Genomic DNA, 15,807 nt, shown 5'->3' with positions numbered 1-15,807 from the left:
TTCTTCCCATGCACGTTTTAAAAGCAGCAGATAAGAAAAACAATTTCCCCATAATGTTATGTTTTGAGACAGCCTTCCCAGTAGATGAGATTACCAGGCATGCATGCCCATGCTTAGCTAATATCATAACTGTTTTAACATAAGCTTGTTTTTTTTATTAGAAAAGAGTTATCAGAGTCCTTTCTTAATATAGAATAACTAAATTGTTCTCACTAAAAAGGGCATTGTAATGTATAAAACAAATACAAATCTTTCCCCTGTCCCTACCTTCTCTCTTCCATACAGAATGAAGTTTTGATATCATTGCCTTAGTAAAAGATGTATCTTTTAGTGAATGAAGAAAAATTGTTATAAAGAATCTAGATCTGAGTACTGGTGGATCATGCCTGTAATCCTAGCTAATCAAGAGACAATGTATCAATATCACAACCTGAAGCCAGTCTAGGCAAACAAGTCCTCAAGACTCTATCTATAATTAACTAGCAAAATGCCAGACTGGAGGAATGGTTCAAGTAGTATAGTGGCAGCTGTGATCAAGAAAGATGAGCAAGAGCATGGGGCCTTGAATTAAAGCCTTAGTACCAACACTCTCTCTCTCTCTCTCTCTCTCTCTCTCTCTCCCCCCCTCTCTCTCCCTCTCCCTCTCTCTTTCTCTCTCTCTCACACACACATACACACACACTCCAACATTAGTTACTCTTAGTAGTTATTGATCTCTGGGCTTTCTCTTTTGGGGAGGCTAAATGATTATATACATGTGAGGCTGCCTCCTGCTGTAATACCCCATGCCCTTTGAAGGCCAAGCAGGATCTGATCTGAGGAGACCTGTAGCAAGAAATCCACTGGAAACAGACCCTGTGTCTTGAATGTCATTGTAGCATTGGGCAAAAGGGAGAGCACCCTTAACACATACAATTCAGTGCTGCGCACTGGGGCAAAAATGGAAACAAGAATGGAAAGGGGGGAGGGGAACCTTCGGTAGAAGTAAAGAACACACGCTTTCTATGCATGTTCTCTCCCCTGTATCCCTTGAAAGATTAGTGAGGAAGTTGGTAATTGATGAAAGGATTAGGAACTTAATGTCCTAACTTTACTAATACCTTCTTTTGATCTAAACAAAGAAGGATTGGCATAGAAGGAAGACCACTGGGACATGGGAAAGCTGGACTCCTTTCTCAGACCCCTTCCTACCACAAGTGGAATCTCAGAAAAATTATTTTGCCTCTGAGCTTCATTTTCCCTGTTGGAAAAGCCAAAGTTCTTAGGCATTCCACTCTAGTCCTGAGATACGAGTAATTGGGCAATGACCTGCTTGCTGTCCAGCTAATAAAGGGAAATAAAGCATGTCACCCTCACACCTCTTGCCTGCTTTGCTTCCTGTCAGGGCTGTGTTTTGTTTCCATGCTACCTTGCTAGACTGCTATATAAGTTTGTACCTCCATTGACATGGCTAGAAAATAAGACCCCTGGAGCCTCCTAGAGATTTAATAACCCTAGTAACTTCCTCTCCAGTCTTTTCTAAGACCTTTGATACTTAATCTCTAAACCTGGAATTTGATAGGAAGACATAAGAACTGAGTCAAATGTGTTCGTGTGATAGCCACTCTACCTATAATTTCATGTTTTATTTTTATCTAGACCTTACAGATAGCTGAATGTAACCTTTATTAAAGGTTCAGGGAGATTGGATTCTTTAGCCAAGACCATTAATCAATAAATTGTGAGCCAAAGATTTAATTTAAAATCACTTTGCTAGTACTAGAGGTATGGCTCCAATGGTAGAGCACTTGCTAGCAAGCATAAGGCCATGAATCAAAACCCCAGCATGACCAAAAATATAAAAATGATTTTGCTTTAATACTCCTAGCTACACAGGAGGCTGAGATCCAAGGATTGAGGTTTGAAGCCAGCCTGGGCAGAAAAGTCCTCATGAGAGTCTTACTTCCAATCAACCATTCAAAAACCAGAAGTGGAACTGTGGTTTAAAGTGGTAGAGCAAGTCAGGTGCCAGTGGTTCATGCCTGTAATCGTAGCTATTCAGGAGGCTGAGATATGAGGATCGTGGTTCAAAGCCAGCCCAGGCAGGAAATTCCGTGAGACTCTTATCTCCAATAAACCACTAGAAAACCAGAAGTGGCGCTGTGGCTCAAGCGGTAGAGCACTGGCCTTGAGCTGAAGAGTGTGGGGACGGTGCCCAAGCCCAGAGTTCAAGCCCCACGACTGACCAAAAAAAAAAAAAAAAAGTGGTAGAGCACTAGCCTTGAGCAAAAGACAGCTCAAGGACAGCACTAAGGTCTGGGGTTCAAGCCCCAGGATGGACCAAAAAAAAAAAAAAGCATTATATGCATAAACTGCTTTGGGGTAGCAATTCTCCTCTGTACAACTACTTAAATATAATAAAAAGTATATTAGAAATAAATAAAATTGTTTAAATCAAAATCAGAAATTAGTAAAGAAAAGTGGTAGGAAGTGGCGTTGTGGCTTATGTGATAGAGTACTTGCCTTGAGCTAAAGAGCTCAAGGACAGCACCCGAGCCCCATGACCAACAAAAAAACAAAAAGGAAAGAAAAGTAGTAATACAAGTGTACATGAGACCTATACAATGCCCTTGTTCTCATTTTATTCATTCATCTAAATGTTCTTATGTCTGGGAAAATAGTGTCTGATTTTTACGATTCTGTTTATTTTTCTGTCACCAAATATAATAATTTATGTGACATGAGATTTGCTGGGCATGTCATTTTTCAATTAAATGCCAAGTAATTTCTTTCACAACCATCCATGGTTGTTTATAAATGTGGGGCTTTTGCAATTTCTGACTTATTATTACATACTAATTTCATAATGAAATCCACTTCACCAGCCTACCATCTTTACTGAAAATTCTTGCCAGGATTATGTCAGATGAAGTGGTAGATGCAAAAATGAATCAGACAGAGCCTGGGCTTTCAGGCAACACAGAATCCTCTTGGCACAATAGGCATGTATGTAATTAATTAGATTAAAGCCTGATACATTCTGTCTTAGAAGTACAACTTATTTTGGAAAGCTAGATGAAAGGACAGTTCAAGCCAGTGGCTTTGATGCTGGTCAGAAAGCATAACATAAGATATGATATTTGCTTAATATATAAATGTGTATGTCATTTTCAACCAGATAGAATGTAGAGGCTAGAGATGTGGGTTTCAACCTCGGAAGAAGTAACTACATACATAGAGAGAAAATGTTTCCTAATTTTACTTAAAGAGATTTAACATTATTGTGCCACTGTACTGAAATTTTTTACTTTTAGCTTTCTACTATAACTTAGTATTATCATTTTCCTTTTGACAAACAGTGGCACATATCTGTAATCCCAGTACTCAGGAGGATAGGGCAGGAGAATCAGACTTTTGAAGTCACCCTGAGCTGTAGAGGAAGCCCCTAGGGAGGGAGGGAGGGAGGGAGGGAGGGAGGGAGGGAGGGAGGGAGGGAGGGAGGGAGGGAGGGAGGGAGGGAGGGAGGGAGGGAGGGAGGGAGGGAGGGAGGGAGGGAGGGAGGGAGGGAGGGAGGGAGGGAGGGAGGGAGGGAGGGAGGGAGGGAGGGAGGGAGGGAGGGAGGGAGGGAGGGAGGGAGGGAGGGAGGGAGGGAGGGAGGGAGGGAGGGAGGGAGGGAGGGAGGGAGGGAGGGAGGGAGGGAGGGAGGGAGGGAGGGAGGGAGGGAGGGAGGGAGGGAGGGAGGGAGGGAGGGAGGGAGGGAGGGAGGGAGGGAGGGAGGGAGGGAGGGAGGGAGGGTCATGATGTGCACACCAGGCAGTAGTAATAGGAGGACCATAAATAGGACCATAAACTTAAAGACTACCTAGGCTACATACTCAACTCTGTGTCAAAATATTAAATTAATTTTCTTAATCTTTGGGAGTTCATGAGACATGTTTTATTTTATTTTCTGTCTTCTGAATTCAGGATTTGGGGATAAGGTATATCATTTTCTTCTTTTCTTTGCTATTTTCAACTGATATAGTAATAGAAATGTGTGTGAATTTTTTTTATGTTGGAAAAGAGTAATTATAGTGGTAAACTGCATTTTCAGAAAAGGCATGGAAACAACATAGGCCAACTGTAGCTCTTTTTCTTAGGTTTGTTGTAGCATAACACTACTAGTGATGGGAAATTCGGGGGGATTTATTTCCAGGACAGATTTTAAAAGAAAACAAAAAAAAAAAACCCTTGCACTGTTGACAGCGTCACCAAATGGCTTTCTGACAGGGACAATGTGTTTTTATTTGCTGCAAAGAAGTTCGCTGTGGTTATATCCACTGAGGATTGAGATTTGTTCATTGGATCTGGCAGGATGAATTGTAAGTCCTTACATAGTTGGTTAAAACAAATCCTTCTGCTGTTCCTTAGTCAGGAGATTGTATTGAGTCCAGTTGAGTTTATTGGAGTCACTTAGAATTCTTAGTCATTTTTCTGTTCCACAATTCATTTTACACTTCCCAGGCAAGTTTGCTGTGGGTAGAAGAGTCTTCCTGTATGTTTTCTAGCATTTTCCTTCACATGGTATTGCTGAAATAACTATTTTAATGCTGTGAGTGCTTGCTCTATTCATCCTACACAAATGAACTTAAGAAGTGAGCCTTGAGAAGCAAGCATATGCTATGAGGCACAAACACAGAGGCTCTACTTACACCTTCAGGACCACTGCATTTGTCTGAGTACGTGCTGCACAACTGACACTAACTTTCAAAATTTGTACCTTATCTGACTGCTAAGCCATATCCATTAGAGTCTATCATGTAAATTTGTGTCTTTATTAAAAACCTGGAATTTCTGATTCAATAAAACACTTGCAAAATGACCAGTTGTAGCACAACCCCCAAAATACGTTCATGTCTTATATAAACAATTTGGTATTAGTGAATATAGCATTTTAGAACTTAGGAAACATGTAAAGTAGCTAGTTGATATTTACATCTTTTGTAAAGCCAAGGGAAAACTGTTATTTGGGGCAGTTTTATAAATTTACTGATAAATTTTCTATCTTTAGCAAGATGTAAAACACATCAATGGTTTCTTAGGTACATGACTTTAAACTCTCCAACAATTTTTTATAAGTCATATAAGATGCTGTGAAAATATTTATGTCTTCTTTTGCTTATTCTTATCTAAACACTAAACTAAAGTTTTAAGGTCAATGAAAGCAAATGTTAATAAATATTTATTGTCTTTGATGGAGTAATGAGCAAGAAGCAAAGAGGGGAAAAGTAAAACCAAAGTAAGCTCTGCTCTCTTCCAGCTGTCTTAATTAATCACACGGGACTGCCTAGCCAAGCATGAGTTTACTTTTATGAGGATTTAACCTAAAAGTATCTTATTATCTTGTTATCAAACCGAAATTTTAGTTTTTTAAACATGGTATGAAAGCTATTTTCTTAAGTCTCCATTCCTAGATTTTCTTTTCCTCCTCTTCCATTCCTCCTCTCTCCCCTCAGTCTTATGAAAGAAAATTAAGCTGGACAGCTGAGCTATGCTCATTTTGTTCTTCTTAGTGTTTGTGATCTTTGCTAAATCAGTCCCTACATCTATCCAATGAGGATAATAATGATTGCTCTTGTAACATTTAAGTGAGATTAGCACAGTCTGTTTTTGTTATTCGTAGTATTTACATTTTATAAAGTCATAGGCATCACTGAATTAACTTATACTGAACCACTATTGAACCAAATACTCCTTGTTTCTGGATGATATACAAGATTAAGTTCCTGTGGACCTTTGATCTCAACATTTTTAACACCAATCAATATACACTCTTGCTTGCTGTGTGTTTCAGGTATATCCTTAACTCATTATCATTGAATTCACAGGCACAGCACAATAACTCCTGCCTGTGTAAAGCTTATCTAACTTACCTCTTTTGTTCATAAGGTATATTCCAGCCTTCTTGTGCTTAGGAACATGAGACCTCATCAGCATTGTGTTTGATGGCCACTTCAGTGAAATAACCAAGAAAAAAACCCACAAAAATGCAAAAAGCAAAAGCAAAACAAAAGACCATGAAAACAAATAGACCAACAAAACAAATAGACCATGAAAAGGACCCTTAGTTACAGCATGGAAGCTAAAACAAGAAAGCAGAGCATCACCTCATTTGACCCCAGCTGGAAACAGTGCACATCAGGTGACTCAGAATGTTCCCTACTTTGCACATGCCCATGAGTGACTGTGAAACGCCATGAACACTAGATTTGGGGTCATAAATAAATTTAATCAAGTAGGAAATTTTGAATCTTTAAATAATAAAGACAAATAGACCTTGTAAATAGTCTTTCAAAACACAATAGGAATCTCAGAACAAATTTGAGGAATAAAAGTTCTTCTGGATAGCATTTGACTAATAATTCTGTGCACAGAATGTTTTAAGTTAATAAAGTCACAAATAAAGTATTTGAAAGTAGCCACAACTTCCTAGCTTATTAAAGAACACTACTATTGTAAGTCAGCTCTCTGGTCCTCACATTTGAATGCACAGTAGCAAGGAGACTCACTGTAATTTGATGCTTCGCATTTAGTGGTTAACATTGATTTCTGACCTCGTTACTGGGGGGGAGAACCATTCTTTATGTATTACCAAAATATTATGTTTCTAAATATATAAAATTCATATGGAAACATTCTGATCTTAACAAGTGGTGTAAATGCTGTTCTTGGACCTTTTTGTACCATTTCATGCTGCAGACCATGTACAAATTGACATTTTTCAAGCTGGTTTTGGTTAACTCTTTAATGCTAGAAATTGGAACTTTCCGATGCAATAACTTGTGGAAAATATAGCTGTGCATTATAAGTGTTCTGCTGTTGACAGAGGAATAAATGGAAACCACACACATATCTAGTGACCTATCCTTATAGAACCAAATGGAAAATGACCTTGGTGATCAAAAACTTACCAAGTACACCAGATATAGAAGCTGCTTTATTTGGAGATTAGAATAATATTCTTATTAGTAAGTTCAGATTAATTTGTTACTTGAAATTACCATATTTTTCCAGCTTAAAAATGCGGGCTGGTAATGAGACCATTTACTTGGACAGGTATTGGTGTCAGTGTGGCTGTTTGGCAGTACAAGCTCTCAGAAATTCCAATTAACCATGTAACTATATTTCATAGCATCACATCTCACTTTATCAGAACTCCCGCTGCCTTTTTATCATTAACATAAATGCAGGTGCAAATAGCACTTATGTACTGTGATAGGAAGCAGTTGGAGACATTTCACTGTGGGACACAACACTTTTAGATTGTGTACATCTGTTCAAATAATGTGTCCAGCCCCAGTGACATGAACATGAAGACGGCAACATCTGCCCCTGAGACCATTTGCCATACAGCAGATGCTTACATCTTTATTCATGCAGATGGCTGGTGTGATGAGCTGAGCAAGGGCTCATTTGACAGGGGTTCAGTTATTATGCAAACCAAGAACAGAGGGTAGGCATTTTTGTCTTAAAAGTGTAATAGTAACAGTAGCAATTTATAAATCCACTAGCACTCTAGATAGAGATAATATATGTTCTTGTCTTCAATTAGTTAGCATCAGAACTCTAAAAATATTTACAGAAATTCAAGTAAACAATATTAGAAAGAAAAATTTATGATTACTATGGTTTTGATTAAATTTAAACCAATTGCAGTTTTTAAAAAATTTAAAAATAGTATTTGCTTTTTTACAAAAGATTACATATTACATCTAATGATATTATTTCATGGGAAAAATATAAATGTAAACAATGTGAACATAATTTATGATATATTCTATGAATTCAATGCAAATTAAGTGACATGTCTCTGAATTATTCCACAAGATTTTTGTCAAGCATTTTATTATTTAATCTGTATTCCAACATTGCTAGCTGAATATATATTTTTTGTTTGTTTGTGTGTTTGTTTTACCAGTTCTGGAACTCAAGGCTGGGGCACTGTCCCTGACCTTTTGTCCCCAAGACTAGTGCTCTACCACTTGAACCACAGCTCTACTTTTGACTTTTTGTTGGTTAATTATAAATAAGAGCCTCATAGACTTTCCTTCCTGGGCTGGATTTGAATCTCAATCCTTAGATCTCAGCCTCCTGAGTAGCTAGGATTAAACATAGCTCACTGGCACCCAGCTGCTGGTAATATTTTAATAATTAAACTTTTATTAGGATAAATTATCTTTTAACTTTATTATTTGTTGATCTATATGATCTATATTGGTCTATATTCCATAGTCTCAAAGAAACAAAGATTATGGTAATAAAAATTGAACAGAGCTGGGTACTGGTGGCTCATGCCTGTAACCCTAGCTATTTTGGAGGCTGATATATAAGGCATAGTTCAAAGTCCTTGAGACTCTTATCTCAAAAAAAAAAAAAAAGGAAGAAGAAGAAGCCACCACAAGGGGAGTTGTGACTCAGGTGGTAGAGTGCAAGCTCAGGGACAGCACTCAGACCCTGAGTTCAAGCCCCAGGACCAGAAAAACAAAGTAAAACCTAACTAAAAGCAAAATATTTCTAGAGTTGATTTTCTGTATGCACGCACAAGCACGAACAGGATCATAGGATCTCAGAAAACCTAGTGAGATATAAGTCTCATCTAAATTAGCAGTTCTAAATTTCTTAACTTCAGGACCCTGTCACTCTCTTAAAAATGATGTGGACTCTAAAGACCATTTTTATTTATCTGAACACCATTCATATTTATTTCTCATCTTAAGTATTAGAATCAGGAAAATATATATTTATGGGTTCATTTTAAAATAATAATCTCACTGTATTGTAACATAAATAACCTAGTTTAATGAAATTGTCTGTATTTTCCAAAAGATTAATGAAAAGGCAAACATTAACTTATTTTTTTGTGAATATTTTAAAGTTTCCATTGAAGAGAGTTTTGAGTTTCACATCTGATCCTTCTTTCAATCTGTTATGGTGTTATTTATGCTGAATTATTTCAAGAAAATACAGCTTTGTTACCTCCAGAAAAGGAGGAACTATTTTATAGAGCTTTCAGATAATTCAGGTCTTTTGCTGATTGGTACAGCAAAATTTGCCATAGAGTAACTTTTTAAATTTAGTTGTATTGTAAAATTTGAAACCATGTCACTATATGTTTTATATTCTGTTACAGGTACTCTGTTTTACACTTAATTAATCATTATATGTGCACTGGTCACGTAAAAAGCATCAGTTCACTGACTTATGCAAATCTTCTTTATTTTTTATTATACAATATTTTTTAAATATTGTATACTGTTACTTAAAAACTCATTAAGAGAAACCTAATTTCAGATTGTTCCTATTGTAGTTTTGGGTTTTGTATGATGTGAAAGCACGTACACATTCAGTGGAAATGTACTTTGATTTTGGATTTTGATTTTTGTTTCCCAAGCTGTTGTCATGAAACTCCTCTTCATTGTTCTCAGGGGCCAGTCAGCCATGAAACCACAATGACCACTTGTGTGCTGCCGCCACGTTACAATATTTGGTAGGTTAGGTGGACCAAATGCATTTTCTACTATGATATTTTCTATTTAAAATGGGTTTCTCAAGATATCGACCTCATTATAGATCAAAGGGCATCTATATTCAGAAGCTTCAAGTTTCTGGTAGTTAAGTTCAAGTTTTCCAATACCCCAGTTGCCTCTTGCAAGTTGATTTTTACCATTGACAACAAATATGGCCTGAAGTTGTTTTCTTGTAATGAAACCTCCACTCATTCACTTGTGAAAGTGTCTGCCAGATACCTAAATATGACTAGGTTCTTCAACATGTTCTCTTTCAACATGTGTCTTTCGGATCTTCTTTAAAAATCAAACTACTATTTCAGAGAGAAAGAAAACCCTGATCTACTCTAATCTTCTGCTGCTAGAGATAGAAGTCAAAGCCAATAAAGATTAAGGATTACTGTTGTGTCCAGGTTTGTTCCTGACCTCTGCTTACCATCTTATATGCAATTTGTCTTTTTTGTCTCAGAGAACCACCACCCTACACACACACACACACACACACTCTCTCTCTCTCTCTCTCTCTCTCTCTCTCTCTCTCTCTCTCTCATCCACTCATACCAGATTCCCAAGATCAGACATCAGAGTCTTGGTGTTTTATCAAGTTCACAGAAAGAGTTAAGACTTGCCATGTGTGAGTGGAACCCCAAAATTCTTTTTTCTTTTTTCTTTTTTTATCGCTTGTGGAGCTTCAACTCTGGGCCTAAGTGCTGGCCCTGAGCTCTTCAGCTCAAGGAGAGCACTCTATCACTTGAGCCACATTGCCACTTTCGTTTTTTTTTTTTTTCTGGTGGTTAATTGGAGTAAGAGTCTCTTGGACTTTCCTGCTCGGGCTGGCTTTGAACCACAATCCTTATATCTCAGCCTCCTGAGTTGCTAGGGTAATAAGTGTGAGCCACCGGCTCCCAGCACCCAAAATTCTTTGAGCATTCTTACACTGTTTCTTCCAGTCATAATGTTCTTCAGTGACCTCAGTTTTTAAAGTAGGAACCTTGAAATTACAAAATTACCCCTCCATTTCTATTACTTTTTGTTTTGTTTCATGTTTTAGTCCTGGAGCTTGACCTCAGGGTCTGGGCACTGTCCCTGAGCTTCTTTTGCTCAAGACTAGAACTCTACCACTTGAGTCACAGCACCACTTCTGGCTTTTTCTGTTTATGTGGAACTGAGGAATCAAACTCAGGGCTACATGCATGTTAGGCAAGTACTCTACCACTAAGCCACTTTCCTAGTCTCTTTCTATTACTTTTTAAATCATAAATATTTTTCATTTAATGTTTGCTCATAAAAAAAAAAAACAGAAACAAAAACCTACTTAGGGCACTGGTGGCTCATGCCTGTAATCCTAGCTACTCAAGAGACAGATCTGAGGATCACTGTTCAAAGCCAGCCTGGATAGGAAAGGCTGTGAGATTCATCTCCAGTTAACCATCAGAAAATCAGAAGTGGCCCTATAGCTCAGTAATGGAGCACTAGTCTTCAGTCACAGAGCCCAGGGACAGTGCCCAGGCCCTGAGTTCAAGCCACACAACTGCTCAAAACAAACAAAAACAACAACAACAAAAACCCTACTTTCTCAGAGCTTAACAGTATTGTGATGCTAGAGGCATGGCTTAAGTATTAAAGAAACTTTATAGGCCTAGCAAGTGCAAAGTCCTAAGTTCAAACTCTAGTATTACCAAGAAAAATATTTACAAGTGTCATAGAATTTATTGTAAATTTTTTACTTTAAAAATTTATATTCTGGGGCTGGGAAGGTGGCTCAGTGGTGGAGCGCTTGCCTTGCATGCATGAGGCCCTGGGTTCAATTCCTCAGCACCACATAAGCAAAAAGAAAAAAAAAAGCCAGAAGTGGTGCTGTGGCTCAAGTGGTAGAGCGCTAGCCTTGAGCTGAAGAGCTGAGGGACAGCGCCCAGGCCCAGAGTTCAGGCCCCACGACCGGACCCCCCCAAAAAAAAATTATATTCTGTATGAGCCTAATGGGTTAGGGTGCTACAACTACTTTGTAAATTCAACTTGCCACCCATCCAGCCACTGTAGTGTAGATTTCTAGTAAAACAGGCCATTCATCATCCCCTAAAAAGACACTCTTAATTGGTAAAAAGGTCTTTGTTTTCTCAACACTGGGGTGGACTATGGGGTATTCACCAGCCACTGGAAGACACTGACCCTACAAGGGGATAAATTGCAAAACACTTCGTTTGAAATAGAAGAACAAACAGCCTTTTTACTGCAAAGATCAGGGTTCAGATCCAGCTCTTTGCAGTTTCATGACCCTACAACAAACATGCAATTTCTACATCCATAGATTGGTACAGAAGTATCCAAAATTAGGCCCAAGATTATTATATATTTATATTTTTGTGTTTGCATTTACTAAATGAATATGATATTCTGTGACAGACACTGGTCTAGGGACTGAGGTCCTGGTAGTGAATAAAGCTAGACTCTGCCTCATGGGAAGAGACAGATAATAGAATACCATTGTACACATCAGTGCCTCAAAGGACAGAAGAAAGCAGTAAGTAGGGTTGAGTAGCTAGTCTTAGGATTGCCAGGAAGGGGTCCGCTGAAAGCTGGGAGCAGTGCAAAGAGACTGGAGAAGAGAGTGGGGTGCAAAAGGGTTAAGAACCCAATCCTCTCAGGAGGCTAAAGTCTGAGGATCCTAGTTCCAGGCCAGCCCATGCAGAGTCTCTGAAGCCAGAGGTGGAGATGTGACTTATGTGGTAGAACATCTGCCCCTTGGCAGTAAAGCTAAGTAAAGGCATGATTCCCTGAATTCAAGCCCCAGTGCCAGCACAAACAAAAAAAGGAATCCTCCATCTCTTTATTCCAAGATATGTATATGCTTTTATTGTTTCAAAACTTGAAGCAGTTGATCATATATTTAGAGTGATAGCTAGTACCTCATCTTCCTTTCTCCATCACAAGAGAGCATTATGTACATGGTATAATGAAACAACAAAAAAAAGTAGGGAAAAGAAATGTACTCATTATCTGACTTATGTAACTGGAACCCCTCTGTACATCACCTTTATAACAACAATAAAAAAAACTAGGAGAGAAGTTTAGAAGTAGAAAGAAGGGACAGCAAGTCCCATATAATGACCTCTCCTGCCCGTCAATGATGAAAGCTGCTGGCCAAGGAGGCAATGGTGGTGGGTGTGGAGACAGTTGAGTGTGCTTTAGAACAATGGAAGGAGCCTGGGTGAGCCCTCGCTGAAAGACATCTAGGAATGAAAGTAAATGGATGGTGCCAAGGGATTGGAGAAGAATTTTCAAGACAAAATTTTTAAAATTTTTTTTTAAATTTTTAAAAAATTTACTCTTTGCAACATTGTCAAGGGCTTACGGTGAGTGGGTTTCTTCAGCACTAGTCAGCAGGCAGCAAGAGTGGAGAACACAAGTGGGGGCCAATTGGAGAAAAACTCTGTAGGAAGAAGACAGCAGTGGGTTGAACTTAGCCTGAGCAGCCATGAAACTAGTTCTGCAGCCAGTACATCTACCTAAGCGTACACACAGACAGGCATAGTCACATAGCCACAGGACTGGGAGAGAACTGGCACTCTGAGCACTCATTCCAACCCTCCTGGGTAAATGGAGAGTGAACTCTTACATATTTCCACAGTCAGATGAGACATACTCCTTTCAACTTGGTTTTGTAGTTGTCATCAAAGGAGAATGAAGAATATTGATGAAGGAGAAGCCAGCAGAATTCAAAGGAAAAAATTCAAATTGGTCAATAAAGCTTTTAAACCTTAATAAGATTACCTTGATGAGAGCTCAGGTCTCGAGCTGATTTATATTCACTGTACCTCAGAATCTGCATCTGAGAGCCTGGTCAGCTACTCCAAAGGAAGTGAGGTACTAGTTGGTGCCTGTTACTTTCACTTGCTTCTTTACTTTGCTAAAAAGTATTAGGGTTGCATTAGTTTGTTCATGTTAAAGAAAGGTGTGTCAGAAGTCACCATCCATAGTGTTAGGGAATGGTAATCAATGAGAAAAATAGACTTGTAGCCACATGGTCATACTTGACTGCTACAGGCTCATGCCTGTCCAACTTTGTGTGTTTTGAGTGTTTTGACTTATGATTGAATGAAATGTTGCCTTAAAAGCTGAGATATAGGGGCTGGGAAGGTGGCTTAATGGTAGAGCGCTTGCCTTTCATGCCCGAGGCCCTGGGTTCGATTCCTCAGCACCACATAAGCAAAAAAGAAAAAAGCCGAAAGTGGCGCTGTGGCTCAAGTGGTAGAGCACTAGCCTTGAGCTGAAGAGCTGAGGGACAGCACTCAGGCCCAGAGTTCAGGCCCCACGACCGGACCCAAAAAAAAAAAAAAAAGCCCAGGTATAGAAAGGCTTGCATGTAAAAGTGTAAAATTACTGTGAGTGAGGGCAACTCAGAAGTGAAGATCAAGCATCTGTACCAATGAAATGACATTTTTTCCATACTAGGGATTGATTCTGGCACATGCCAGACTCTACCACTGAAGTGTGTGTGTGTGTGTGTGTGTGTGTGTAGCCCTTTTGAAATGATGACATAAAAATAACCTTTGGGGTCTTGTCCATTGCTTTTAGTAATACCACGTGGACTGTGTTGACGTTTTGTGGGGTTTTTAATGCTTTTAGTTCATTAATAATAATGTAGTGTCCAACAGTAAGGAGCTTCCATCTCCTGTGTGTCTCGTTGAATTGTTCTAACTGAATGTGTATTGCAGTGCTGAAACCTTATCTGTCTATCTCACTAAGGAAAAGATGTTCTTTACCAGCTGTCAATCTTGTGAGTCATCCCAGATACTGAGCTAGGCAACTGCAGTTGAAATATAAGATTAAAAATGAAGGGTGCTATTTTCATTGGCTGGTAGGACGTTTCTGGTTTCATGAGACAGGTGGATGCTTCTTGAAAGCTCTTTTGCAGTTCACTAAAGCTCTTTTGCAGATGTTTCCAATAGTCCTGGGGAGAACCAACTGACTCAGCAAATGTCGGAATCTGCTGGGAAGGCAACATGCACAGGTATTTGTCATCTGGATTAAAATGTCAGATGCCTTTGTCATGTTAAAGTTATGATTAAGCTCTAAATTTCAGTGGGAGTTCAAATGCATATTAACAACCTAGTAATATAACAACAAAAAGAATATTAAGAGAATGGAGTAAAAACATTTCAGAAGTCTGTCTTGCTTAGTGTCTTGGGAGAGTCACTAGCACTTTGTTAAGTTTTTATGCTATGTGTCATTCTTACATTTGGGGAAAGATACTGACTTGACTGTTGTATAATGATGAACAAAACTTTGTGCATGCTACTATCTTTGCCAAAAAGATAAACAAGTTAAAAAAGTGTTTTGTATGGTTTTCAACAGTTTTCCATTTGAAGCACTAGAAATCAAAAACAAATTCTCCTAGAAATAAAAACTACTAAAAAGAGCTTTAATAATTAAGACGATTGGGGCTTGGAAGGTGGCTCAGTGGTAGACCGCTTGCCTTGCATGCCAAAGGCCCTGGGTTCATTCCTCAGCACCACATAAGCAAAAAGAAAAAAGCCGGAAGTGGCGCTGTGGCTCAAGTGGTAGAGCTTTAGTCTTGAGCTGAAGAGCTGAGGGACAGCACCCAGGCCCAGAGTTCAGACCCCACGACCGGGCCCAAAATAATAATAATAATAAAGACGATGGAAAAAGTCATTGAAACAGAATTATCAAAATATATAATTAAATATAAAGCTTTTTAAATTTACTTTTCATTGGGACTCTATAATTATATGCCCCCAAAGAATAATTAGTTACTTAATTTAACAAGCCACATTATGGTTTTTTCTTTTATTGCCACTAATATTTAAGGTAATTGCCTTTTAAATTCTTCAACAAAAGCTGCTTGTTTCTTCTTGTTTCATAATACATTTACATATCTCATTTATTCACTTTTATGGACTATAGCTCTCTTTCTGTTGCTCAACTTTTTTTTTTCTGTACTTAAGCTAACTTCACCTCTGTAAACTTAATGATTTGTTCAGTGAAATGCTAAATGTACAAGGAAGTACTTTCAAAACTCAGGTTGTACCGGGCTCTACTGGCTCATGCCTGTAAGCATAGCAGGAACTAATTATCAAAGCTGGAAGAGAAGCTGTAGTTCAACTGATAGAGCCTCTAGCCTTGAGCAAAAAATAAAACTCAAGGACAGCACCCAAGCTCCAGTTCAAGCCTTAGTGAGAACACCAAAAACAAAACAAAAAAATAATAATAAACCCTTCAGTTGCCCTGCCTCTACCCACTGTAGCAGCCCAGGTGTTTCCAC

At 38.6% G+C, this 15,807-nt stretch overlaps 1 protein-coding gene across 5 annotated transcripts in view; it reads left to right on the top strand.

Annotated features, from left to right (window-relative positions):
• The window catches only part of Znf438 (zinc finger protein 438), a 141,618-nt gene that overhangs the window by 110,884 nt on the left and 14,927 nt on the right, over nucleotides 1–15,807 (top strand). Inside the window, exon 1 of one of the 5 annotated variants that reach the window (XM_013014785.1) lies at nucleotides 14,490–14,535. The exons of the other annotated variants lie outside the window; for them this stretch is intronic. Coding sequence (XP_012870239.1) covers nucleotides 14,502–14,535 — 34 coding nt within the window. The 5' untranslated portion in view covers nucleotides 14,490–14,501. Of the gene's footprint in view, nucleotides 1–14,489; nucleotides 14,536–15,807 lie in introns of those variants that run through there. 5 annotated transcript variants of the gene reach the window in all.

Source organism: Dipodomys ordii, unplaced genomic scaffold, assembly GCF_000151885.1.
Source record: "Dipodomys ordii isolate 6190 unplaced genomic scaffold, Dord_2.0 Scaffold24, whole genome shotgun sequence".
Taxonomy (NCBI): Eukaryota; Metazoa; Chordata; class Mammalia; order Rodentia; family Heteromyidae; genus Dipodomys; species Dipodomys ordii.
The sequence above is the reverse complement of the archived record's forward strand: the minus strand, read 5'-3'. Positions and strand labels throughout refer to the sequence as shown.